This window comes from Natrix helvetica, assembly GCF_964273705.1.
Source record: "Natrix helvetica genome assembly, chromosome: 1".
In the NCBI taxonomy this organism is placed as follows: Eukaryota; Metazoa; Chordata; class Lepidosauria; order Squamata; family Natricidae; genus Natrix; species Natrix helvetica.
In genome coordinates this window covers 368634240-368659553 of record NC_138548.1, presented here as the reverse complement: position 1 = coordinate 368659553, position 25314 = coordinate 368634240, and the positions used below count along the sequence as shown (strand labels likewise).

The window sequence follows — 25314 nt, the reverse complement described above, 5'->3', positions numbered from 1 at the left end:
CTTGAGTGGGAGTAGACTCAACATAGAAAAGGGTCTTCCCTAGAGAGTTAAGGCTGGGTGGCTTATGCATTGGGGCCAACTGAGAAATAATATGAGCTCATCCAAAAACTGCTCATGTGCCCCTAGAAAGAGTGTTTTGAGCACAAAATCTCAGTTTGTTATCTTGCTAGGACAAAAAGATTCCCCAGGTAGAATGACACAAAGGTTTCAAGTTAAATGAGATCAATTGGTAGGCAGCCAGTCCAGTGGCTGCTTCATCTTATAAATTGATGACTGAACTACGCATTGGCCATCAGGGGGGAAACTTTTAGCGGAGCCATTGCTTTGCTGGAAGACAGAAAATAAAGAGGAAAAGAGTAAGAATACAGTAAAGCAAAAGAAATGCGTTCGTTGTAAGAGCCTGAATATCAAAGCTGATCTATTACGAAGACTTAAGTCCATCAACACTCATCTCCAGAGCTCTTCAAGATTTCTTGGTCAAAGCTTCACCTTCTTCATTCTTCACTTCCTGGGAGCCTGGAACGATGCCTTTGTTGGTCTGCGTTTTCTGGAGCTGGAGGGATCCTTAGGTGACTCAGATGAACTCTGAAGGTCAGGCCTCCAAACCTGGCACTGCTATGAGCAACTAATAGCACCAGATATGGGCCTTTCCACCTTGCAGACAGACTCTTCTTTCTCTGACCCACATTGGGATGCCCCCAATCTCCTGCTTGCAGCTGCTCATAGGCTGCAATGTCAGATATCCCTTTCTGGTCCTGATGAAGAATGACTCCAGCTTGGGTCAGGTGCTGCTCCCATTGAAAGGATTGTATAGGAGTAAGGAACTTGACCATGGGTCAGGATGAAGAAAACCTTCTGGGATGGGAATCAATTCAGAGTCTAAAGCCATGGGTCCCCCACAGACAACCTCATAGGGAGACATCTTTAGCTTGTCTTTGAAGGTGAGCTTCTGATGGGGAAGCACATCTATCCACCTCCAGCCAATTATTTCTACTAGTTTGTCCAGGCAACTTTTTTTAATGTTCCTTCCATCCTCTTGGACAAAGAGGATTTGATTCAAACCATTTTTGAATCAAGTCAAATGAGGCTGCCATGAAGAAGAGAGGGTCAATTTATTTTCCAAAGCACCAGAGGGCAGGAGAGAAAGCAATGGGTGGAAACTAATCAAGGAGAGAAGCAACCTGGAATTGAGGAGAAACATCCTAACAGTGGGGACAATTAACCAATGGAGCAGCTTGCCTTGAGACATTGTCAATGCTTCATCACTGGAGGCTTTCAAGAACAGACTGGACAGTCACTCGTCTGAAATGGTATAGGATCTCCTGCTTGGGTAGGGGGTTAGACTAGTAGACCTCCAAGGTCCCTCCCAACTGTATTCTGATTCAAAGGCAGTTGGTTTTCCTTTGCTTTCCTTGCCAGTAGTAGCTAAGGCAACTTCTTTCAGTGAGACAGCAGGATAAAAGTGGAGTTTGAACCAGTGGTGCGAATCCAAAATTATTACTACCGTTTCTGTGGGCATGGTTTGGTGGGCGTGGCATGGCTTGGTGGGTGTGGCAGAGGAAGGATACTGTAAAATTTCCATTCCCACCTCACTCCAGGAGAAGCTTAATGCAAAATCCCCATTCCCTCCCCACTCAGGGGAAGGCTAATGCAAAATCCCATTTCCTCCCGATCAGCTGGGACTCGGGTGGCAGAGAATAGATGGGGTCAGAGGTGGTATTTACCGGTTCTCTGAACTACTCAAAATTTGGGCTACCGGTTCTCCAGAATTGGTCAGAACCTGCTGAATCCCACCTCTGGTTTGAACTGAGCCTCAGGGCCAATTTCTGCTCCACATAGAAGAATCACTATTACTCCTCCAAAGTCAAATACCCCTCGTCAGACTCCTCCAGTCATTGCTCAGTTGAGCTCTCTGCAGGAAAGCTGAGAACTGGAATGAAAAAGGGGCCACACACATTTAAGAAACCCCCCTCAAGAAAATGGCTTTTTAGACCCAATTTGTTGCCTTAAACAAACTCCTAAAAGGTGCCCTTTTTGGCGAAGGAAAGGACATGGGATCAAACTCACCACAACACATTGGGTGCCCTGCTCTCATCCCTGGTCACAGATCACAAATTTTGAATCCCATTTCTGACACAAGTTTCTGTAGAATCAATACACTGGACTCAAAGTGACCAATCAGGGCAGTGTTTATTACACGTTACATACTGGGAGTGGATCTTGTCCACAACAGAGAGAAATTCCCTCAGACAAAGGGATACATTCACATCCTCCACTCATATCCCACTCATACTGCTGTGGGATTTTAATGAGCTTTTAATATTGTGAATGTTAAAGTTGTAATCTGCTCAGTGGAACTTATAGGTGAATGTGGCAGCCTTATACATTTGTTTAATACAAATATATAAATATGTATACATTGCAGAAAAGAGGGCAAATGATGCAAAACAGGAGGAGAAAATGGGTTATATGTACATAAATAATAAGATAAGAAATCTCAGATTATTTCTTGTCCTTCTGTTCTCTTCAAAAAATGGTCTTAGTTCTAAGGAGCCTTTTCATCATCAGATTCAGGGATTGCTGTGGGAATGTTCTGATAAAACTTCCCACAGGTCGATAGGAGCTGCAAAGCTACATCCCTTATGTCTCCATTTCCTTACTGGAAAGACTCATTCATCTGGAAACTGACTTTACCCACATTATCAAGACTAAAAATAAGACTTCATATATTATTATTGGTCTGTTTAGGAATACAGAAGAATAGGAACAGGAGTAGCTTTAGGAATAGGAGGGAGATCTATTCTACCTGTGCATCTTCCTCCTCACCTCTTCCCTCCTTTATCGATTTTAAAACAATTTTAGTGATACTATTTATTATTTGAATGTTTTAAAGTTTCACTTGTTTTTATTGATTGTAAACTTCATAGAGTCATCTTTAGGCAAGATGAGAATCATATAAGTTCAATACATAAATGTTAAATGATCAAAACCTGTTGATTGAGACTACTAAATGCCATTTTTGAAAAATAATGAACTTGTAAAAGTTATTTTTCTATTTTATTTTGACATGAGATGTTCTTTGGTATTCAGATCTGGCCTAAAAATAATAATGAAGCATTTAGGGATGAAGATGCAGCCCAGCAGTCCAGCACTGGAGGCCAAGATGGAGAAGACCTGAACAGCCACCATGTACTTCCCCTTGGTGCTCAGGTAGGCAGGCACAAAGGACACCCAGACACTGCAGAAGACCAGCATGCTGAAGGAGATCATCTTGGCTTCATTGAAGGCCCCAGGCAGATTCCTGGCCAGGAAAGCCACCGTGAAGCAGACAGCAGACAAGAAGCCCATGTATCCAAGGGCAACATAAAACATGGTGACAGAACCTTCGTTGCATTGTAGGATGATCTCTCTAGGTTGGGAGCGCAGGTCAGAGTCAGGGAATGGGGGGGAAGTGCCCATCCAGATGATGCAAATGACAACTTGGAGACCAGAGCAAGAAAGGACAATGGAGTTGGCCAAGCTCTTCCCCAACCATCTCTGAACTTTATTCCCTGGTTTTGTGGCCAAGAAGGCTAACACCACTGTGATCGTTTTGGCCAAGATGGAAGAAATGGCAATGGAGAAGACAATGCTGAAGGCTGTTTGTCGGAGGAGGCAGGTCACTCTCCTTGGCCGGCCAATGAACAGGAAGGAGGTCAAGATGGAAAGCAGGAGGGTGACCAGGAGGATGTAGGAGAGGTCCCGGTTGTTGGCTTTGACAATTGGGGTTTCCATGAATTTAATGAAGATCCCCAAGCCAAAGCCTGTGGTTAAAGAGAGGAGGAAAACAATGGAAGTCAGGATGAGCCCCAGATTTTCCTTGTAAGAAAGATAACTTTTAATCTTGGGGATACAGTGAACTCGCCTGATGTTTGGATGTTGATCATCTGGACATTTGGTACATTTGTCTGCATCTGAAAAAGAGGAAGAGTTAAAGTCCCATAAACATGTCCTTTAATCAAATGCATTGTTTGGATAAAAATATTTTTGTTGTGAATAACTATGTGTCGGTGAAGGCAGAATGTGTATCTTCATTTCTCTCCAGCTAGAAAAGCTAAATATGTCTTTTCTTTTTTGATGTCCCTTTTGGGAGAGGGGGCGGTATAAAAGTTTGAAATAAAGTAAAGTAAAGTAAAGTCACCATTTCATCAATGAACATTGAGAGGGAAGGAAGGAAGGAAGTTCTACCATTTTACCTTTTCACTGCTGAACCTCTTGAAAATTGGAGCCCAGCCTTTTGTCAATGTTTTAAGGCAGCAATAGAAATCAGTTTATAATGGGATGAAGACATGTGAGAGATTGCTTAGTGTAGCTTTATGCCTTCTGAATTGGATAATCAGCCCTTTTGCCATAGAGCTAAATAACATTACGTAGAGGTGAGGATGAATTGGATCTGGAGTGAGGATATTAAAATGCTTTCCTCTATTTTCTATAAGCAACAACAGCTTTGCACAAGGTCAAGAAGGAAGTTAGCGTCTCTCCTCTCCTCTCCTCTCCTCTCCTCTCCTCTCCTCTCCTCTCCTCTCCTCTCCTCTCCTCTCCTCTCCTCTCCTCTCCTCTTTTTAGGTCAGGAGTGAGACAATGGATCTAAAGAAGAGCCTCTAGAAGAACCCATGGAATGTCACCCTCAGGAAAAAATGTTCATGGAAAATGTCAGCATTATCGTCCTCCCAAAAAGACTTTCTCCTGCTGTCACTCACTTTCTATGGTGGAGATGGTTCCTTCTGCACATGGGTGACAATTGTAGCAGCAGATGGGCTTCCCTTCCTGAGCCACCTTCATGAATCCAGGAGAACAGCTTTCCACACATCTGGAAGGAGGGAAGGGCTGGGCAGAGAGGGGGAAATTAAAAAAATCCACGAATGAATTATTGTATTTCCTAAAAGAAGTAAAAGGAAATGTTTGAAGCTCTCCAGTTCAAGGCTTATCTTTGCTAACTTTGAAGAGGTCCTCAAGTCTAATTCCTTGCTCAAGCAGGAGACCTTATACCATTATGGACAAATGGCTGTCCAATTTCTCCTTAAAACCCTCCAGTGGTGGAGCACCCACCACTTCTCTAGGCCAGATGTTCCACTGATTAAGTGTTCTTACTAATGGGTGATTTCTCCTTAAGTCTTGCTTGCTTGGATCTCTCTTTCATCAGCTTCCATCTGTTACTTCTTGCCTTGTCTGCTGATGATTTGGAGAATGGGTTGACACCTTCTCTATGACAGCCCCCAAATATTGGGAGACTGCTATCATGTCACCCCTAATCTTTTTTTTTTCTGTTTCAATTGGCATTTCCAGTTTCCACAACCGTTGATGATACAGTTGAGCCTCCAGTCCCCCCAATCATCTTTGTTACTCTTGTCATGTACATACTCAAGGGAAAGTTGGAAGGATTCTCTGCTTTGGAGAAGGGAATCATGTTGCCCTGTGATTTAAATCTTGCTCCCCCACAGAAATTGATAGACTACTAACTGGAAGTAAGGATATTTTTTTCTCAGACACCTGAACATGTAACCAAAGAAGATGTTTTCTCTCTGTGAAAACTGAAATGACATCCCTGCCCCAATTCTGCAATCCTCTTGGTGAGACCTTCAGAAAGGGTTGAATAAAGTCTTTCCCCCACCTTGTCTAGCATTTCCATCACTGCAGTAGCATTTGGGTGGATCATCAACTTGAAATCCTGGTATCCCTCTCTTTCTAGACTTCCAAATGTCACTTTGTTGATAGATATATTAGGTAAAATAATCCAATGCATAATGTCCAGGTCTGCCACCAGCTCTCCATTCTGATCTAAATATACTCCATTGATGCAATTATTATAAAACTGAGAGTTTTGAAGGAAGGAATGAAGCTGGAATGGAAGAGAAAAAATGACCACGTTACAAACAACATACAAAGCTCTATGGCAAAAAGTTCTCAGTTTGTGCTGGAATGATCTGTACTGAGGAATATGCAATAAAATATCTATTAAAAGGACTAAAATGACCATTCAAAGCAAAGACTGATAAAAGTTGTCCCTTATCTCTCCCCATTCATAACTGTCACTCCAGAGAGGGAGATTAGAGAACCAAAGGGAAGTTTAGGAAAGGAGACACCCAGTGTGAGCTAGTGAGGTCCAAAGTGAAGACCCTGAAGGAAGGGGATGCAGTGCACAAGCACATTGAAATAATTCTGCCAGTGAGGTCAACATGAAATAAAATGCCCCACAGAGAAACAAGGTTATAAAGAACTGGTTAACGATCAATGGGAAGATAGGAAGAGCAAAATCTTGGCTCCCCTTGGGGTTACCTATCGGAGCTTTTGCTCTAGTAGCATGTTCTGCTTACGAATCTTGCATTATCAACTTGCATTGAGGTGAGAGATGAGCTATTTGATTTGGAGAAGAGACCCCCGATCCTCACTGGGAAAGATGATTCTCTCTCACCAGTTAAGGTCACCTCCATATAATTTTATGCAATGTCTATGGAATGTTTTATGGAATGTTCTTCACTCTTGCTCCCTCTAGAATTTCTCCTAGTTAAACCTTTCACCTTGTGAACTGACCTCAGCCCTCTTAGCTTCTTGGCCCAAAGATGTTTACCACTTTTTGACGTCTCAGATCCTGCTGAGAGTTTAAAGCAGGGGAAGAGGAATCTAAAGGGGGGGGGGGTCTTAGCACAGGAATGAGACCCCTCTGAGTCAAGTCTCCTTTGGAGCAGAGGGGCAGCCCAGGAGGTGAGAGGATCAGAGTGTTTAACTGCCTAATATGGACAGCACATTTTCTGAGGTTGGGTGGGACAGGGCAGTGCTCCTGCTTGTGAAGAAAAGAGTCCAGGATAAAAGAGCTGAATGTAAATCAGAAGTTAGCAAGAAGCTTTTGTTAAAAAACAAAACAAAAGAGGTTGGAGGCTAAACATATGAAGAAAAACTACAGGAATTTGGTATGTCTTGTTTAGTGAAAGAAAGAACTGAGGGGATATGAGGGGGTTTCCAATATTTGAGGGGCTGCTACAAGGATGAGGGGATCAAACCATTTTCCAAAGCAGCTGAAGGCGGGACAAGAGGCAATGGGTGGAAACTAATTAAGGAAAGAAGCAACCTAGAACTTAGGAGAAATTTAACTAATGGTGAGAACAACCAACCCATCGAATGGGTTGCCTTCAGGAGTTGTGGTTGCTCCATCACTGGAGGCTTTTAAGAAGAGACTGGACAGCCATTTGTCTGAAATGGTATAGGGTCTCCTGCTTGAGCAGGGGGTGGAACTGGATGACCTTCATGGTCCCTTCCACAGCTCTGTTGTTCTATGTTTTAGAAATGAGCAAGATAAAACGAAAGCAACAAGGAGACCAATGGAAAATTGGAACTCAATTTAATTTTTATATTCAGACTAAATTATTACTATTGTCAGAACAATTACACAGTTGTTACAATTGTAAAATTCTCAACATCAGTGGAGAGCTGTGAAAAAGAAAATAAGTACCTGCCAGGCCTTCAGCACTGGAATTTTGAAGTTTTTAATATTTTTAAATGTTGTCCTCCTGGATCGGAATAAATAAGCTGTATTTAAGGCCCGTCCCACAGCCCAGACTGTGTTGTAAATGAAATAGCTGTCTATAGTCAGGATCCGATCCTGTTCCTCTTTCCTCAGAGTTTCCAGGTCTACTTTCTGCTTGCACCGTCTCCAGACTTTCACCCAAAAGGCATCCTTGGTGTAGGAGCACAAGAAAGAGTTCTCTACCAACCGCCCCGTGGAATAATAAAGCTCTGTATGCAAATCATATTTTGCCATTTGATTTGTCTTCATAAGAAAGGAAAAAACGCTATGGAAGTATTGAAAGGGAGTTTTATTATGTTTCAAATAATGACTGAAGCCCCAGCGGATTGTTGTAATCATAACTTTTCCTCTAAGAGGTTCAGCAAAAAATGCAAATATCTGATGCATAATTTTAAACCCTGAAGAACATGTATTCATGTCTGCACCATAAATAAAGACGTTCACTTTTCTCCACCTGAGGTATTGGTTCAGGTATACAAGTGGGTCCCCAAGAGCTGTGGGAAAGGTTTGTGATATAACTGGGCAAATGCCATTCTTGACCAGAATAGAAGTCATCGTCCTCATGAACCTTTGTCCATTCTCAGTGTCTGGAGCAAGGAAACCCACCAAGGTCCACCTGAAATGGAGGAGAAGCTGGACCATCCCTGGGTACTGGGCTCCTTCCGCAGGGAGCAGGGGGTAGAAGAAAGGAAACTGAGTTTTATCACTCAGAATCTGGGAGTCAAAACTGTAACTGATCTGAAAAGGAAAACAAAGAAACTCTATTTTACTGAAGACGTGGGGAGAGGGGAATAACTTTAATGGAGGAATTGTTTCACTCCTTGTAATGAAGAACTTTCCCTAGACACATTCAGCAGAGTTGTACAATCTGCTTTAAGAGTGTGCCAGAGAGAGGATTGTCTTCTCTGCTCCTTCTCTGCCATTTGATAGAACCTCCATCCTTACTTCATTCAATTCCCACAATGGAACTTTGCTCTTCATTTACAAGAGAGGCTGTGTGGCTGTATGTTGCATGTCTCCAAATGGTCTTCCCAACAAAGACACACCTGTGGGATTTTGTAGGTTCCCAACATGGTCGAAATCTGGAAGGAGATGTCAGTGTCAACCTCTTCCAGAACAGCCACTGTGTTTCTCTGCCTTCCACAGCTGTAGTTGGGAACGTTGGCCTTTCCCTCCGAAAGCAGGTCCAGCAAAGCCTCCGAGGTCATTTCTGCTCTGAAATAATTGTCATAGATGTTGTATCCCAGGGTGACATTGAACGAAATGTTGGGATCCTTGTTGATTGCTTGGATCGCAAAAAGGAAGGACATGATTTTCCAGTACTCTGTTGATGCTTCCCTGAAAGTATGAATGTATCAGGACATAATCAATGGAAGCACCATGTCATTTAACTGTTCTTTCAACAATCGTATTTCTAATCCACCTAAGGCTGAGAGGTTTAGAGGCATTTTCAAATCTCCAAAATATATATTTATCTCACCTATCTGAATGGAACTCTAGGATTCTTTCCATTATTCTTTCATTTAGGGATATTGAATGCATATTATGTCTGAATTTATTTAGTTATAGCTATATTATGTCTGAGTTTATCTACTTTATCTAGTATTACTTCCCTAACTCTTTTTATATTTAAATTGATTAAGAATTTTTCCAAAAAATGAAATGTTAATCAAAAGGGAAGAAAAGGAAATAAATAAATAAATAAATAAATAAATAAATAAATAAATAAATAAATAAATAAATAAATAAATAAATAAATAATAAATAAATAAATAAATAAATAAGGAGAATTAAAGAAATAAAAGAGAGAAAAATAACCTGATTTCCAACCTTCTTTTCAACAGAAATTTTTCATTTCTTTAAATTCTTTAAATTTTTCACAGTCTAGTCTCCCACTCTGAGAATTCCGTGATTCTTCCATCCTTGAGCATACAGCAGCCTTGCTGCAATTAGCATACATAAAATCCATCTGCTATGAATGCCTTTTAATTCATTGTTCAGAAGTCCCAATAAAAAAGAGTTCTGGTTTCTTCACAATTTTTTGCCTTTCTAATTCTTTGCATGATTGTGTCAATTGGTATCTAAAATGTCTTAGTTTTCTCAGCAATCCACCCTGCCTGATACAATGTTCCTCTATGCTTTTCACAATTCCTGCTTTTGTTTGAAATATGTTTTACACGGTTTTGATAAAGTCTCTGCTGTCATATACCAAGAATACAACATTTTATTTTTTTCTAAAAAAGCATTCTCTTAAATTATGACAGAGTGCAAATTGAATACCAGTTAGCCAAATTCTACCCATTTAATTTCCAAATTCAAGTGCATTCAGTCATGCAAATTTAATTTGTTCATCTTGTTTCTTTTTTTTTTTTTTTTTATAAATGTTTATTTATTTTTCTTTAAAAAGACAAGACAACACATAAGGTACAAGAGCAGGGAAGTAAAAAAAAAACACATTTTCATCAAGCATGTCGTTTGGTTACAAGTTTTTGTGCGATGGTTTTTACAATTAAGGATGCGTTCACTAATTATCCATTAAATATAGTTAAATATTTCATTGAGCATTGCATGTTCAAGTTACCATAGTATTCTTTCTTTTATGACAACCCTTATTTCTTTATCTCTACAATTATGTACTAGGTAGCAATAGGTCTTTATAAAATTGTATCACCATTCTCTCAAAGATAAAAGTGGAGATTAAGTCAAAGAAAAAAAGAAACTCATTACTTCATATAAGACATTTCTATTTTCCATTAATCTTAAAGTTTCCAATCATCCTCAACTCCAAATTTAATTTCCCATTATTATTTGTCAATCCATGTAGTCATTAAATATTTTAATCTATATTCACATCCATTGTTCATTACATCATCATTATTCCATTTTATATTATAAAATAGTCACCAGCCATAATCATACCTAACAATTTAAATCATCTCACTCTTATATATTAAATACATTATTATTCTTATCTCGTATAAGTAAATGGTCTATTTCATAATAAAGGCTTAATATGTATAGAAAGAGGAAAAAAAAAGAAAGAAAAAAGAGAGAGATTTTTTCAAAACATTAAGTATAACTTTCTATTATTATTACATATAAGATAGGGTAAAGAAAAAGAAAAGATTCACTTCCAAGTTTTTTTATCCAACCATTGATAAAACAAGTCCCATACTTTATAAAATTGCTCATCCTCTAATTCTCTAATTTCAAATGTAAGTTTACTCATTTCTGCACAGTTCATTATCTTCCGAACAATTTCCTCCTCTGTTGGTACTTTCTCATTTTTCCAGTATTTAGCAAATACAATTCTAGCAGCTGTTAAGACATTTATGATCAAATATTTCAAGTCTTTATTGTATGTTTCTGGTATTATTCCCAATAAGAAAAGTTCTGGTTTCAAGTCTATATGTTTATGTATCATTTTCTCCAACCACATGTGTATTTTAGTCCAGTATCTCTTAGCTTCAGGACAAGTCCACCACATGTGGTAATATGTGCCCGGTGTATGTTGACATTTCCAGCATTTTTCAGACTTATTCTTCGACATTCTTGCTATTCTCGATGAGGATAAATGCCACCTATAAAACATCTTATACAAATTTTCTTTATATGCAGTTGACATTGTCATTTTATAATTTTGAGTCCACAATTTTTGCCATTTTTCTAAATCAATCCCATGTCCAAAGTTTTTTCCCCAGGCTAACATAGTTCCTTTCACTTGTTCTTCATATAATTTCACCTCTAATAAATAATCATAAAATTTTTTAATTAATTTTTCATCGTTACCTGTTAAAATTTTATCTAATTCAGTCAGTTTATCATAAAAACCCTCATTTTTTCGATCTTCATTGTATCTAGAATGTATTTGCACATATGAGTACCAATTGAGTTCAATACCTTCTTGTTTCAATTCTTGTATAGATTTAAGTTCACCCTCTGCATTCAATAATTCAGCATATCTAACTGCTTCTTCCCTTTTAAATATTATTGGATATGAAAAGGCTTCAATAGTTGATATCCAGACTGGAATTTTCAAGTAGTGCGACCTCTTAACCTTCTGCCAGTTTAATAACAGAGCCTCTCTTATAGAATGGTCTCTAAAGTAACCATGTTTTTTAGTTCCTTTATACCATAAGTATGCATGCCATCCCAACAGCAGGTCATGACCTTCTAGATTCAAAAGCCTATCATTTCTTAGCATTATCCATTCCTTGATCCACATCAGACTAGCTGCCTGATAGTATAACTCCCAATCAGGTAAACCCCACCCTCCCCTTGATTTGGAATCTTGTAACAATTTACATTTTATTCTTGCTTTTTTCCCTTGCCATATAAATTTCAACACTATTTTATTTAATTCTTCAAAATATCCTTTCCCCAACTTAATTGGAATAGTCTGAAACAGGTATAACAGTCTAGGTAAGATATTCATTTTAATTGTTGCGATTCTACCAATCATTGATAATTGAAGATTCTTCCATTTCGCCAAGTCTGTTACAATTTGTTGCTTCAATTTAATATAATTATCTTCTTTGAGAGTGCTGCACTTGGCTGTTAGGTGGATCCCCAAATATTTAACTTTATTTGTGATTTGCATTTCCAAATTTTCCGCCAATTCTTCTTTTTGTTTTCGGGGTATATTTTTTGTTAAAATCTTTGTTTTGTCTTTGTTTATTTTTAAACCTGCAACTTTTCCATACGCCTCGATTTCTCCTATCAGTTTAGGTGCAGATTGAAATGGCTCCTCAAGGATGAAGACTAAGTCGTCAGCAAATGCTTGCAACTTGTATTCTTCCTTTTTAATGGTCATTCCCTTTATTTCTTCCTCTTCTCTAATCTTTCTATTTAGTACTTCTAATGTTAAAACAAAAAGCAGTGGTGACAGTGGACAGCCTTGTCTCGTACCTCTTTTAATTTCAATTGGATCCGTCAGCTCTCCATTTATCATTATCTTGGCTGTTTGCTTGTGATATATCGTTTGTATGGCTTGAATAAAATTCTTACCAAAATTCATTTGTTCCATTTGTTGAATCATAAATGTCCAATTCACGTTATCAAAGGCTTTCTGCGCATCCAAGAAGATCAAAGCCATTTGCTTCTCATAGTGGACCTGATAATATTCTAAGGTGTTTAGAATTGTCCTTATGTTATCTCTAATTTGCCTCATCTTGTTTCAAATGCTTAAAACTTTATACATTTTTGCTATTACATGTTCACCATTTGTACATAATTCAGTTTTAAATTTAGCTTTAGCTTATTCTTCATATTGTCGTTATTCTTGCTGTTGATTAAGATTTCAGACTGCTTTCCATTTCTTTCTGTCCCTTTGCCTATTTATCTTTTCTAATAATTAATAATTGGAAGTGTGACAAGTGGAAAGGGAATATACAGAGACACCCACAATGGCACAAAAAATGAGCAGCTATGACTGTTAACAAATGGGACAAGTGCTGAAGGTGTTGATATGTCCACAATAGAGACTTAGCTGACATTTAAATCATTGTGTGATAAAGATACTGGCAATCACTCAAATGGGATTCAGACATTTTAGAAAAGTCAATTCTGAAATGGGATCCATTCATTTAACAGGTGGTACAGAATAAAATTGAGGATATGTCATTTTTACTTCAGAGAAAAAAAATCAACATTTCTGCATTTTTCTACCCATTCTGATGACCTTATTGGGCATGAGAGTGGTAGAAGAGAAGAATCACCTTCTCTTCTCCATCCAAAGTCCACCTCTGCTGAGAGGATGTCAAGAAAAGCAGAAGCTGCTTCTTCAAGGTCAAGAAAAATAGAAAACCTCTACTGGTTATTTATTTGAGAATTTCAAATCAGGTTCATCAGCTGAAAAGGATGATCCAAGGATGAAATGAGACAGAAAGAGAGAAGAACTAGCAGATCAAACAGATCATTCATTGTAAGAGAGGCGGCTGGAACTTTAGAATTTAGGGTGGAATGGAGAGGCCCTAATTCTGAGCAGGAATTTTGACATACTGAGCAATTTGAGTCAAAGGAGATTTGTTGAAGCTTAATGGAAGAAGAAACATCCTTGTTGCAGAGGCAATGCCACCAATGAGAAACTCTCCTGGCTTGTAATGGTTCTCTGGATGCACCTCATCCCTCTTCAGAGTCAGGATGCATTTGGCTCTGAGACGTCCCAGAACTTCTTGGGACAGAAGAAGCAGCAGAAGCAGCAACATGACTTGTGTTCCTGATGGAGTCTCCAGTCTTGCTTTGAAGGCAAGATGATCGGAAGAGGTGGAAGAAACTAAAGCCCACTTCCAAGACGGAAGGTCCGGAGGTTTCCTAATCCAGGCAGAGTCAGACAAGGCTTCACATTTGCAGCTCCTGCCTGTCTTAAAAGCCTTCAAGGTTCTCTCTTTCTCCAGGGCCACTTATGACCCCAAGATTTTCCAGTGCAAAGACATTGGCCAAAAAGGCTTTCATGTACTATCAAAGTGGAAACATCCTATGGCTTCCTCTGTATGACACCTTGAAGCTTTCCAAAATGTCTTTAGAGATTTAGCACCAAGAGAAGAAATAAATCACTATGATTTGGATAATGGCCACAAGGAGAGACATCATCTCTCTAAACTCTGAGTGAGTCAACAGGCAGATGCACAATGGGAGGAGTCACAAATGGGGTGAAACTCTGAAGATGAGCCCAGGAGTGAGAGAGAAGCTGCTCCCTTAACGTCTCTTAGAAAATCTCTTGATACTTTCCACCCTGAAAAGAGAAGTTTGGGATGAATCTGAAATGTCAATCCTCAATCTGGATACAGTTTATCCTACTTTAAGGTGGACTTTGGCTGCCTTTATGAAGAGATGGGTGCCTGCTCTTCTTTCTATGACTACTTCCTCTCTCTTATAATGTACCAAACTAGAACAAAATCCCTGAAAATGACTTTTGTTCATTATTTTATATGAATAAAATGACTTTTATTCATTATTCATAAAAGGTTGAGTTCATGTTCTATTATTGGAGTATTTCAACTTTGGAAAAAATAGTTATTGTTCTGCAATAGAGAGAAAATACACTGTTCTTTATAAAGGTAGAATTAAACCATAGAAGAAACCAGAAAATGTTTCAGGGACCACTAAGGAAAGAGAGAGAGGAAAAACATACAACAGCATATGTACATCTTTAGAGATAAATTAATAAATAGGTCAAATTAGGACAGCATAACGTTTTTAGATGTAAAACCTTTGAAACCTGTTGAGGAGGTCTGGGCAATCAAACTGAATAAAATCTACCATCTATAAAACTTGTTCACTTTATTTAATTCTCTATAGGAGGGGTGTCAAAATGGCGTCATGTGCAGGCCACGCCCACCCCAGCTCCGCAAAGGGGGAAAAGTCGTGAAATGTCACATGATGGCAATGTGACCCAGTTAGCTTGACACCCATGCTCCACAACCTTTGGTCAGATGGATGTAAAGAATTGGTCAGAAAACGGAGTGTATTAATTCAATGGCCTTTTGGCAACCAAGGTGGCCCAGGGCAAAAGGCCCAGAGGAGATTCCTTGTGAGGGATTGGTTCTCTGGGGAGAGAGGAACCATTTGGGCCTCAGGAAGTGGACAGGATCCTTAGGACTGAGAGCTCAGCCATTAGGCCTTTAGACTCACGCCCTTTATGGCTGATGAAAGAGCTGTGATGGCACAGTGGTTAGAATGCAGTACTGCAGGCTATTTCTGCTGACTGCCAAAGGCCAGAAGTTCAGCAGTTTGATTCTCACTGGTTCAAGGTTAACTCATCCTTCCATCCTTCCGAGTTGTAAAACACTGTAAAGTGGCAAATAAGCCTAAGTGCTGTTACTATTGCTATTAAAGCAGCCTGGAGGCTTTCCTGAGGCCTGTTAGGCCAAAAACAGGGTTGGTGGTTTGGGGGGTCCATTTTTACTCCCAGAAGACTTCCCTGAGGGCTACTAGGACAAAAACGACGTGGGATGGGCATACTGTGAAAGAAAGAAAGAAAGAAAGAAAGAAAGAAAGAAAGAAAGAAAGAAAGAAAGAAAGAAAGAAAGAAAGAAAGAAAGAAAGAAAGAAAGAAAGAAGAGCGGGAGGGAAAAAGGAGAGGGAGGGAGGACCACAAATGAGGCACTAGGCGCAGCAATCCAGGGCTGGAAGGGACCGGGAGGTCATCTAGTCCAACCCCTGCTCCAGCAGGATATTGTTAAAGGGAGTTTCTGTATTTTGACCCCACAGTCACATGACTACATAGCCATGCCCACCCAGTCACATGACCCCACCACCACCAAGCCACACCCACAGAACCAGAAGGAAATGTTTTTAGATTTCACCCCTGATATAGAGTTTCAGCCTGAATTGTTTTTATGATCAAGTGATGGTCAGAAACTACTGTACAACACCAGCACTGTTTAAAATAGTACACATGTTTTTACTTTTGTTTTATGGTAAGTGGAATTCCAGGACAATTACACTGTATTCAATATATCTATATGTAAGGAATAAAAATATATCTTCAAAAGAAAAGACTTGAGCTGCTTCCCAAACTACAGGAAGACAATGGGAGGTTGCATCATTGACGGAGAGAGAGAAAATCACAGAATGCATGGAAATATTCCTTTTTGTTCCTTGACACTTTCTGAGTTTTGTTTCTATACTGATGAAAACACTGAGAGCCATTTAATTTTGATATATTGGGGGGGGGGGGGTTTCTTAGATACATGCTGTGCTGAGAGGTCTGAAGCTGAGATGGTGGCAGTGCCCACATTGCGGTGAATGGTGTGACCTGATTTCTTGCCGCCACCACCCAGAATTTGGTTTGGGGGGACCTGGGAACAGATCCTCAGGTTTTATAGATGCACATGGTGTGACTGTTGTGACGTTCCTATCTCTGAGGCTTTGTTTGAAATTCCAGCCCAGATGACCTCCAAGTGCTTCCAAGCTATAATCCAGAGACCCCGTGTTTTGGTATTGATAAACTCCAGCCTGGTGAAGCATTCATGCTGTGTGAATGTGGCCCTTACAGGAAGAAAAATCTCTCCAGTTTATATTGCTCTTAAAAACGATTCTTCAGCCACTTGCCGAATTAATACGCATAATTAACTGACCCGTCAGCTGACAGGTTCAACCTCCAAAAATAAACTATGGTTAAAAGTTGCAAGTGCGAACGCAGCTACTGGTGAAGTGACCAGGTTAAGTGAGATACATAGCTACGACTATGGTCAAGGCATGAGGAGAATAACCAGGAGACCATGAGTTCCAGTCCTGCCTTGGGCAGGACATCAGCTGGGTGAACCTGGACCAGCCAATCTGTCAGAGCCCTAGAAAAGAGTCAATGGCAAACCACTTCTGAAAAGCCTTGTCACCTGTGATCTTTCTGATATCTTTCACACCCAGCCGGCTGAGGCTATGGGCCTTCCCCACTCTGTCTTCAGTCCTGCAAAACCAGCCAAGCAGACTCCAAATTACTGAAATTGCGTGGAGCTTTTATCTGGTTGCTCTGTGAAGAAGCAGCAGCAGGGAAGCTCCAATCCTGACCAGGAGAGTGGTTTCAAGTCCTCATGAAGGCTGTGGGAAGGCTGAGGAGGAAGCAGGGGTCCTGGAAGGCCACACAGGGCTGCAGGAGGTTGATGTCCCTTCCTGTCAAGGACGGGGAAGGTGGGCTGGAAAAGAGGAAGGCAGGGGGATCCCGTACCTGACCTGGCTCAGGCATGATTGGAAAATGTTTCTTTGAAGGAGGAGCCCTAATGGCAACTGGGGCAATGGAGGGTCCTGGAGAGCCATGAGTGAGGGGGAGAGAGGTGGGGGATGCAGGAGGTTCAGGTGCCTTCTGGGCAAGGGCAGGGAGGGGTCTCTGGAGGAGAGGAAGGCAGGCGGAGACCCCAACCCGATCCAGACAAGGCAGCCTGGGAGTGGGGTCAGAAAGCTCTCTTCTGAGGGAGGGACCCTCCTCACATGCAGAGAGGCAGTTGAGCCACACTGACCTCACTGACAATGTTTCCTTTGCTTCCTTCCTGCCTTCTCTCTACTTTTTTAAAACTCTGCAGTCAGAGTAACTGATTTGGAACCAACCTAGAAGTAGGGAGGAATTCCCTGACAGTTTAGTTTTAGCAGCTAATTCGGGGCTGGGGGAGGAGTGGAAGATGAATAGGTTTCTCTCTCCCAGAGTTGTTTGTGTATTTGTGTGTGTGTGTGTGTATGTGTGTGTGTGTTTGTGTGTGTGTGTCCTTTATTGAAGAAATGTAGGTTTTGGGAGGAGGAAGGGGGTGAAAGGAGGAAGGGAAAGATTTTAAGAAGTTCATCCTAAACCGGAGGGAAGTCCAAAGTCTGAAATCATCCAGTGACACTTTTTGCCTAAACCCAAGTGGAAAGTTGGGGGGGGGTCTTCCTCGAGGGACCTTCTGGGGCTCTGAGGAAGGGGCATCCGGGGGGTCCTGGTAGGCCCTGAAGACCCTCCGGCCGGGCTCTCCTGGGCAACCACTGCTCCCACTTGCCCCAGAGCCTCCACTGGAGGAGAACCTCTCCAGGGCAGCCATGTCTAGGTGGGGGAGGGGAAAGGCTCTTCCAGGACTTCAGCCTCCCCTCCCTCTGCATTTCTCTCAGTTGTTTTTCTCTCCTTCTCATCACACTTAAAACCGTTTTTATTTCATCCTTATTTGAAATCCCCCCCTTTGTTTATTCAATACAATACAATACAATAATACAATACAATAGTAGAGTTGGAAGGGACCTTGGAGGTCTTCTAGTCTAACCTCCTGCCTAGGCAGGAAACCCTATACCGTTTCAGACAGATGGCTATCCAACATCTTCTTAAAGACTTCCAGTGTTGGGGCATTCACAACTTCTGGAGGCAAGCTGTTCCACAGATTAATTGTTCTAACTGTCAGGAAGTTTCTCCTCAGTTCTAAGTTGCTTCTCTCCTTGATTAGTTTCCACCCATTGCTTCTTGTTCTACCCTCAGAATATTCAAACTCTTCTCCATGAGGCTGATGGGTGACTGAGTTCCCAGGCAACCATTGTCTCTTCTCCTCATGTTTGATTGGCTGCTGCTGGGTTGCCATGACAATAGGGAAAGGCTAGCAACAGGGGCAGCCACTAGGGGGAGAGAGGGGCGGGGCTGAAGGGGGAAATCTTCTCTCTTATAAGGAAACTCTGATCAGAGGCAGCTCTGAGTGGGAAAAAACATGAAAGAATATTCAAAAATATTTTTAAATGAAGGGAAAATTAGAGACCTTGGGAGAAGGGAAATGGGAACTAAAATCAGATAAAAAGGTAGAAGATGCAGTGAAATTGGACATTAAAGGCAAAGCCAAATGAAAAGCTTGGGAAGAGTCTTGGAGACAGTGGTGACTTTCAATTTATTTGACTTTCGGTTTCCTCGTGAGCTTGTGACACTTTTGTTCATACGCAGAAGGATCCAGGCAGGTGGGCAGAGCCTCCCTTTGCCACCACTACCAGTTCACCCAAGGCAGCAGAAAACCACCTCTGCTTGGAGACCATCAAGTCTCGTCTTCCTCAAACTCAGCGACTGTAAGAAATTGTGGACCAACTTCCAGGAGTCTTCAGCCAGCATGGTGTTGAAATCCACACTTTTTTTTATTGTAAAATTTTTATTGGTTTTTACAAATGTTTTAAGGAAAAGGGCAAATAGGTATAGAAAATTTTGACAGCTACATCATGCGGGAGGTAGAAATCCCCCCAAATCTCACAACTTTTACAAAAAAGAAGAAAAAAAAACATCAAAATTTGAATAAACATTGGCAGCTTTTGATTTTACATTCAATCATCAATATATTCAATCATCTTTTGAATCACTTCCAAAAATTACATTATAACAACAATTGAAATAATGTTTCAACTCATTTTTGTGATCTGAATCTTCTGAATGTTGCATCCCCCCCCCTACTGTCTGCTGGCAGAGCCACGGCCCCTCCCTCCTTCATATCTTGTGTACTGTCCCCTGTTTCATCTAGGAGGGCACTATGTTTTTTAATGAAGGCCTCCGCCTCCACAACTGTGTTGATTCTAATTCTACTGCCCTCCCAGAAAATCAGCATTCCTTCTGGCAATAACCATCTGAACCAGATTCCTTTATTATATAATTTCTTTGCTAAAGAGGAATATTTCTTCCTCTTATCTCTTACTTTCTTTGGAATTTGTTTAAGAATGGTTATTTCTTTGTCTTTATATTTTAGCGGTTCCACCCTTTGAGCTCCTAAGACCTAATCTCTTGTAGTCTTTCTAAGAAATTTAACATGTATTTCCTTTGGCACGTTGTGTGTTCTAGCGTGTGCTGAATTAATTCTATAAATCAGATCAATATCCCACCATAGCTGTTGTTTATCTCTTTTAATATATTCTGCTAAGATTGTGGTCATGATCTCCTTGAGATCTTCATTCTCTGTTTCTGGCAAGTTTTGAAATCTAAGAAAAAAAGACATTCTCTCAAATTCCACCTTTATTATATGATTTTCAAATTCTACATTCCCCTTCTGGGATGTCTTAACCTTTTCCCTTAGCCCAGTCGCGCCCTCCTCCGGCACACCTATTCTCTGTTTATTTTGTGTTGTTTGTTGTTGGGTTTCTCTGAGCTGATCACTTAAATCTGCCAGTTGTTTTTACAGTTCGTCCTGTCCCTTTATAATAGTTTGAAACATTTGATCAACAGATAGTTCCTTTGAGCTCTCTTCAGTTGCTTTAGGCTGTAAAAATGAAGCCAATGGTGTCTTTTGGATGACCGGGCTGGACGTAGAAGATGTTGGGGCCTAAGACGGCTTACCAGGCGGTAATTTTTTTAGGACCCATATTAAGTTCAGAGATAGCTATAAGTTTGCACAAAGAAATGGCGTCTGTGGAAAGACACAACCGGGAGAAGTCATAAGGCAAGCAAGTCCAGAGGAGAATGTTGGTCTCTATACAGCTCCAAGCCAGGTGATATAAATCAAATGTTCCAAATCCAAGGGAGAGACGTGCAAGGAGAGGCTCCTGGAGATCTCTAGGTATAATACAAAGCCAGAATTTTTTTCAAAAGGGAAACTTCATTCATAAGTGCAAAGAAGAAGGAGGAAGTTGACCATCTTGGCTCCGCCTTCACAGGAGATCAGAAAGCAACGTCCAAAGTTTCCATAAAATAGTTTAAAAGAATCAACTCAGCAGTCCTCCTTTGCAATTGTAGCAAGAAATCATCCTCCCATTGCTTAAAGGAAGAGAAAGTAACTTTTAACTCTCTCTCTCTCTTCCGAGAGAGAGGGATTTTCCAACTGCCGCTTTTCCGAGGGGGTGGTGGAAACCCCCCCTCCAATCTTAACACTTCAAAGGATTGAAACCACAGTTTAAGAAAGGCTGCTGTTCATCAATTAAGTAGTTAAAAAGGAGATTGAGGGAAGCTTCCCACCTCACCGCATTTCAGCTATAACGTCCGATTAGTTGTTTCCTTCCAGGCTCCGCTCAGCTAAGGCACGCTGTTGCGCACCCCCCAGGCTCCCCGGCTCCTGGGGCGAAGCTGGAGACCCCTCTATGGCCGCCGCCGATCCAGGGGGCCCCAACAAGCCGCCCTATGGTAGGGAGCCCCTCCAAGGCTCCCTGTGCTCCCCCTAAGCTTAAAGGGAGCCCACCAAGAAGACGAGCAGCGGACGCGAACGTCCATCGCCTTCGGGGACCGGACGTGCTCTCCGAAATCCACACTTTTAACAGTGGCTGAGATTTGAAAATTCTGTTCCAGGGATAAATATGAAAACCAGAGGCTGCCTGGTTCCCCTCCCAGCTCTGCCTGCTGTAAGCTTAGCAAAGCATCTTCAAGGTTAATTAGGGACGCCTGAAGCTCATCTCTTTCGTGGTCTTTTATGAATTGGTTTCTCCATTCCTTCAAGTTATGGGTTCTCCTGGGGAGAAGAGAGTTGGGGAAGATGACATGGTATTGCAACTTCAACGTCTCTCACTGGTGTTGGTGCTCCTTCTCTGTCTCCTGATGGGCTCTTTCTCAGCAACCTCCCTTCATTTCAGCTCCAGATCGAGTTCTCTCCTCTTCATGGCTTCCTCTCTCATAGCCTTCAGTTCCAGCTTCGCTGGGCTGTGGGGCTGAACAGACTTTCTGACTTCTAGTGAGGAATTTCCAATAGAAGACATTTATTTATAGCCTGTAACTTCCTGGCAGGTTTGGCATATCAAGTTGATCTGACTGAAGAGGATAGAAGATAAAATTCATCCTAGTCTCATTTGGGGAGTCAGTAGCTGAGCCAAGCTGAGGCAGGTCCAAGATGGCCATGGGTCAACTCCCAGATTTAAATGAAAATCAACTTTACTAAAGGTGTTGAAAGAAGATAATCTTTCACAAAAGAAACATCGTTAAAAAAGTTTTTTTTTTAAAAAAACCCAAAACCTAACACAATTGAAACAATTCAGTTCTCATCTTTCCCCGCTTCATCTCCTTATTCAGTATTTCAAAGTCTCTCAAAACATCCCCAAAGTCTTTCCACCTTGTTTGCCATTATTGGCTTTCTGGTGAATTTTCTCTTCTGGAGCCCATAACGCTGGCTTGATTTTTAAAAGATCAGCTTCTCCTCACTACCCCACTTCTTCCCTTTACCCATTTCCCTTTTTCTTCCCCTCTCTCTCAACCCTCCCAGCTATATTTTCACCCCAATCATCTGCAAACACTACATTTTTGCCCATCAATCACGGCCCTAGAACTGCAATCCCAAATGTCCACATTTTATTCAGTTAAAAGGAAAATTTCCACACAAATTTATTTTAGAAGGAAATCTGTTTCTTCAGTCCAAAATAAACCCAAATAAAACCTACATCCACCTAAACCTCCACATGCTTCAACAAAATAAGTCATGTGCTTTTATATTTATTGATATATTTAAATGTAGATGGTGCCATGCCCCAAAGACTCTGCAGGCTTCACAGATTGAAACATTAGCTACAAGAAAAGTGGAGTAAGAGATTACAAAGCAAAAATGGGAAGGATAACAAAACAAGGACAGGAATAAAAAAAGGAACCCACATAATCCATGGAAGCTCATGACTCAACTTGTCAAGGTCCAGGTGGGGTGGGGGGCTCTGGATCTTTCAGGGAAGAGCCCCTCTACAAGGAAGATGGGGGCTAAGAGTTTGATAAATAAACAATAAACCAAAAAAACCCCTGTCCAATTCCTTAGGAGTCACCTTGACCTTCCCTGTCCAGGTCAGCACAAATCTCAATGATTTTATCCTCCAGATAGCCTGAATAAATCTCCCTGAGGCCCAGCAGATGTTCTGAGTGGATCTCCCTAAACAATAAGAAGCATGTCACCCTAGATATAGTTACCTGTTCTGACCCCCTCCTCTTGTATACCAAGACACTCCGACACAAAGTCTCTTCAATGATGTTTATTGACATACAGGTTCCACCTTGGCAGCAATCCAGCCTGCCAAGGTCAAGATAGCACTCTGGGCAGCAATCCAGCTACAGCGACACCCCTTGGCAGCAATCCAGCTACCAAGCTCCAGATAATCACCTTAGCAGCACTCCTGCCTGCCAAGATCCAGGGAACAGATTGACAGCAATCCAGGTACAACCTTTAGCAGCAATCCAGCCTGCCAAAGTACGACACAGATCTGAGCTTCTCCAATTCCAATGATCAGTTGATTCCTGCAAAGGGTGTGTCCACAAGCAGTCCCTTTATAGTCTGGAGAGGAGTCTAATGATCAGCAGCTGAGAGCCATTATCTCCTGTAATTGCTCAATTGCTCCTTACACCGGGTAGCACGTTGGTAACGAGCATCTAATAGCTCACTGCTGATGTCTGACTCACTGTCCTGTGACTCCTCCCCACTGCTCCAAGGCATGACATCAGGAGCCCCCTTCCTTTGGCTTTCACCACTGCTCCATGCCTCAGGCGCCCCCTGGTGGCCAACAAGCCTCTCTGCGCCCTGCTCAGCGTCGGAACCCTGTCCAGGGTCCCCCACCTCCTCTTGAACCGACTCAGAGGACACCTCGCTGTCGGAGTCTGGTGGCAACTCCAACGGCTCCTGCTGGGCCACAACAGTTACCCCATTACTATTAGCAGAGATAATGAGGGTGGGAAATACTGGTGTTTCATGGCCCATATCTCCATGAAATTTGAAAGGATTATCCTAACATGTTTGATCAGACTCCCTTCACCTTTTCCTTCAACGGACTCCTTCAAGTCTTTCATTTTCTACACAAAATTACACTCAAGGATTACCACATTTGGGGGGGGGGGGTCATCCTAGACCCAATCCACCTGCCCATTTCAGGTAGTGGCACAGGACTTACCTGGATTCACAAATCCTATGAAAGAAAACTTCTTATGCATAAAACTGGCATTCAAAAGCAACAATCAGAACTTGGTAGGTAGGCACTGAGAGTAGAAGCCATAGAGTGGGATAAGCTTTGAGTAACAGATCAGATCTCAAAACATATGGCCCACCTTCCATCTGTCACTCTCAGAATGGTGATATCTATTGCAACAGCTCCCCTCTCTCATTAAAAACCCAAGTTAACTCTTATAGGCCAAGGTGTACGTATCAATATCCCTTCCTCCAGATAAGAGAAATTATCCCCCCAATTCTATGCCCAGATATGTCATGAACACAGGGATTCTTAACCATGCCTACCAAGCACTTGGCAATCTTTGGAGGCATGTTCACACACAGTCTCAGAGATGGGCCCACCGTACAAAGCCTGTCTACACAAAAAGAAGACGGATCACCCAAAAACCCCAAACCAGCTTCTGGGTTAATGTATCAAGAAATCCGGTCTCATCATTCACCCTACTGGGGACACTGCTGCCATCACAGCTTCAGACCTCACAGGTGAGAGTTTATTTAATAAATTAAGACACTTGAAAAAATAGAGCATCTCAGTATCTTACATAAACGTTGAAGAATAATAGAGTTTCAAGGAAATAAAATAACAACTTCTATCCACTGTACAACTTTCACCCTATTTGCCAAATGGTACAATCCACAGGTCGTTTTATTCCTGTCTTTTAATCAGCTATCATCCAAAAATTAATATTTCTAGAACAGATGAGAAATAAATTTCTCTTCAGGCACAACCAATTTTGAAATCAGCCCAATTTAGGATTGATATATGAAACCTAATAGAAAATAAAATCATAGGCCCCATGCTTAACACTAGGCAGGGTTCAAGGTCAATGTTTGCTTTCTTGGTGTTGGAAGACAGGAAGCATTGGAAATAAGTGGTCTCTACTAGAGTGTAACCAAATTCTGTAGCTCTGAGTGATCTTCCCCAGAACACACTGAGAGACATGACACCACATAGAAGGACAACAAAAGTCTATTCCCCGAGTATTGAACTTTCTTCCTCCAGCATCACTTTCTAGACTTTCTATAACTTTTCACTAATATGTATTTTTCACACAGCTCCTCTGCACATGGAGCTCTGATGATATTCAGAATCCTCAAAGGAGAAATTGCTTCTCCCTGTAATTATCACCATTGTTGTAACTTTTTAAGCCACTTCTCCATGGATGGACTTTGAAGTAAACATCAGACTCAAGCAACATGGAGGGAATATTACATCAGAAAAGTATAAATGCTTCAGGTCCTGCTCTATGAGACACAGGTTTTGGGACAGGCAGTGGCTATGCTCTCAAATCTAGGTTTCTTTCCTTTCTAGGAGAAGCTCAGTTTCTCTATGACTGAATCAGGAAAACCAGTGGCATTTCCATCTTGTGAGAATTATTTGAACTCTTCAAAGTCTTCTTCTCATTCTTATTTAGAAACAGGAAGGGGAATTGATTCATCCCT

The 25314-nt window shown here is 41.3% G+C and overlaps 1 protein-coding gene across 1 annotated transcript; it reads right to left on the bottom strand.

Moving 5' to 3' along the window:
• Positions 1-3057: 3057 nt before the first annotated feature.
• On the bottom strand, positions 3058-8871 carry LOC309382634 (vomeronasal type-2 receptor 26-like; the record flags this gene model as incomplete). The annotated part of the gene is made up of 4 exons (XM_081934348.1): positions 3058-3953; positions 4740-4866; positions 7487-7711; positions 8608-8871. 4 exons carry the CDS (start codon positions 8869-8871, stop codon positions 3058-3060), a joined length of 1512 nt encoding a protein of 503 aa, XP_081790474.1.
• Between the last annotated feature and the right edge of the window lie 16443 nt (positions 8872-25314).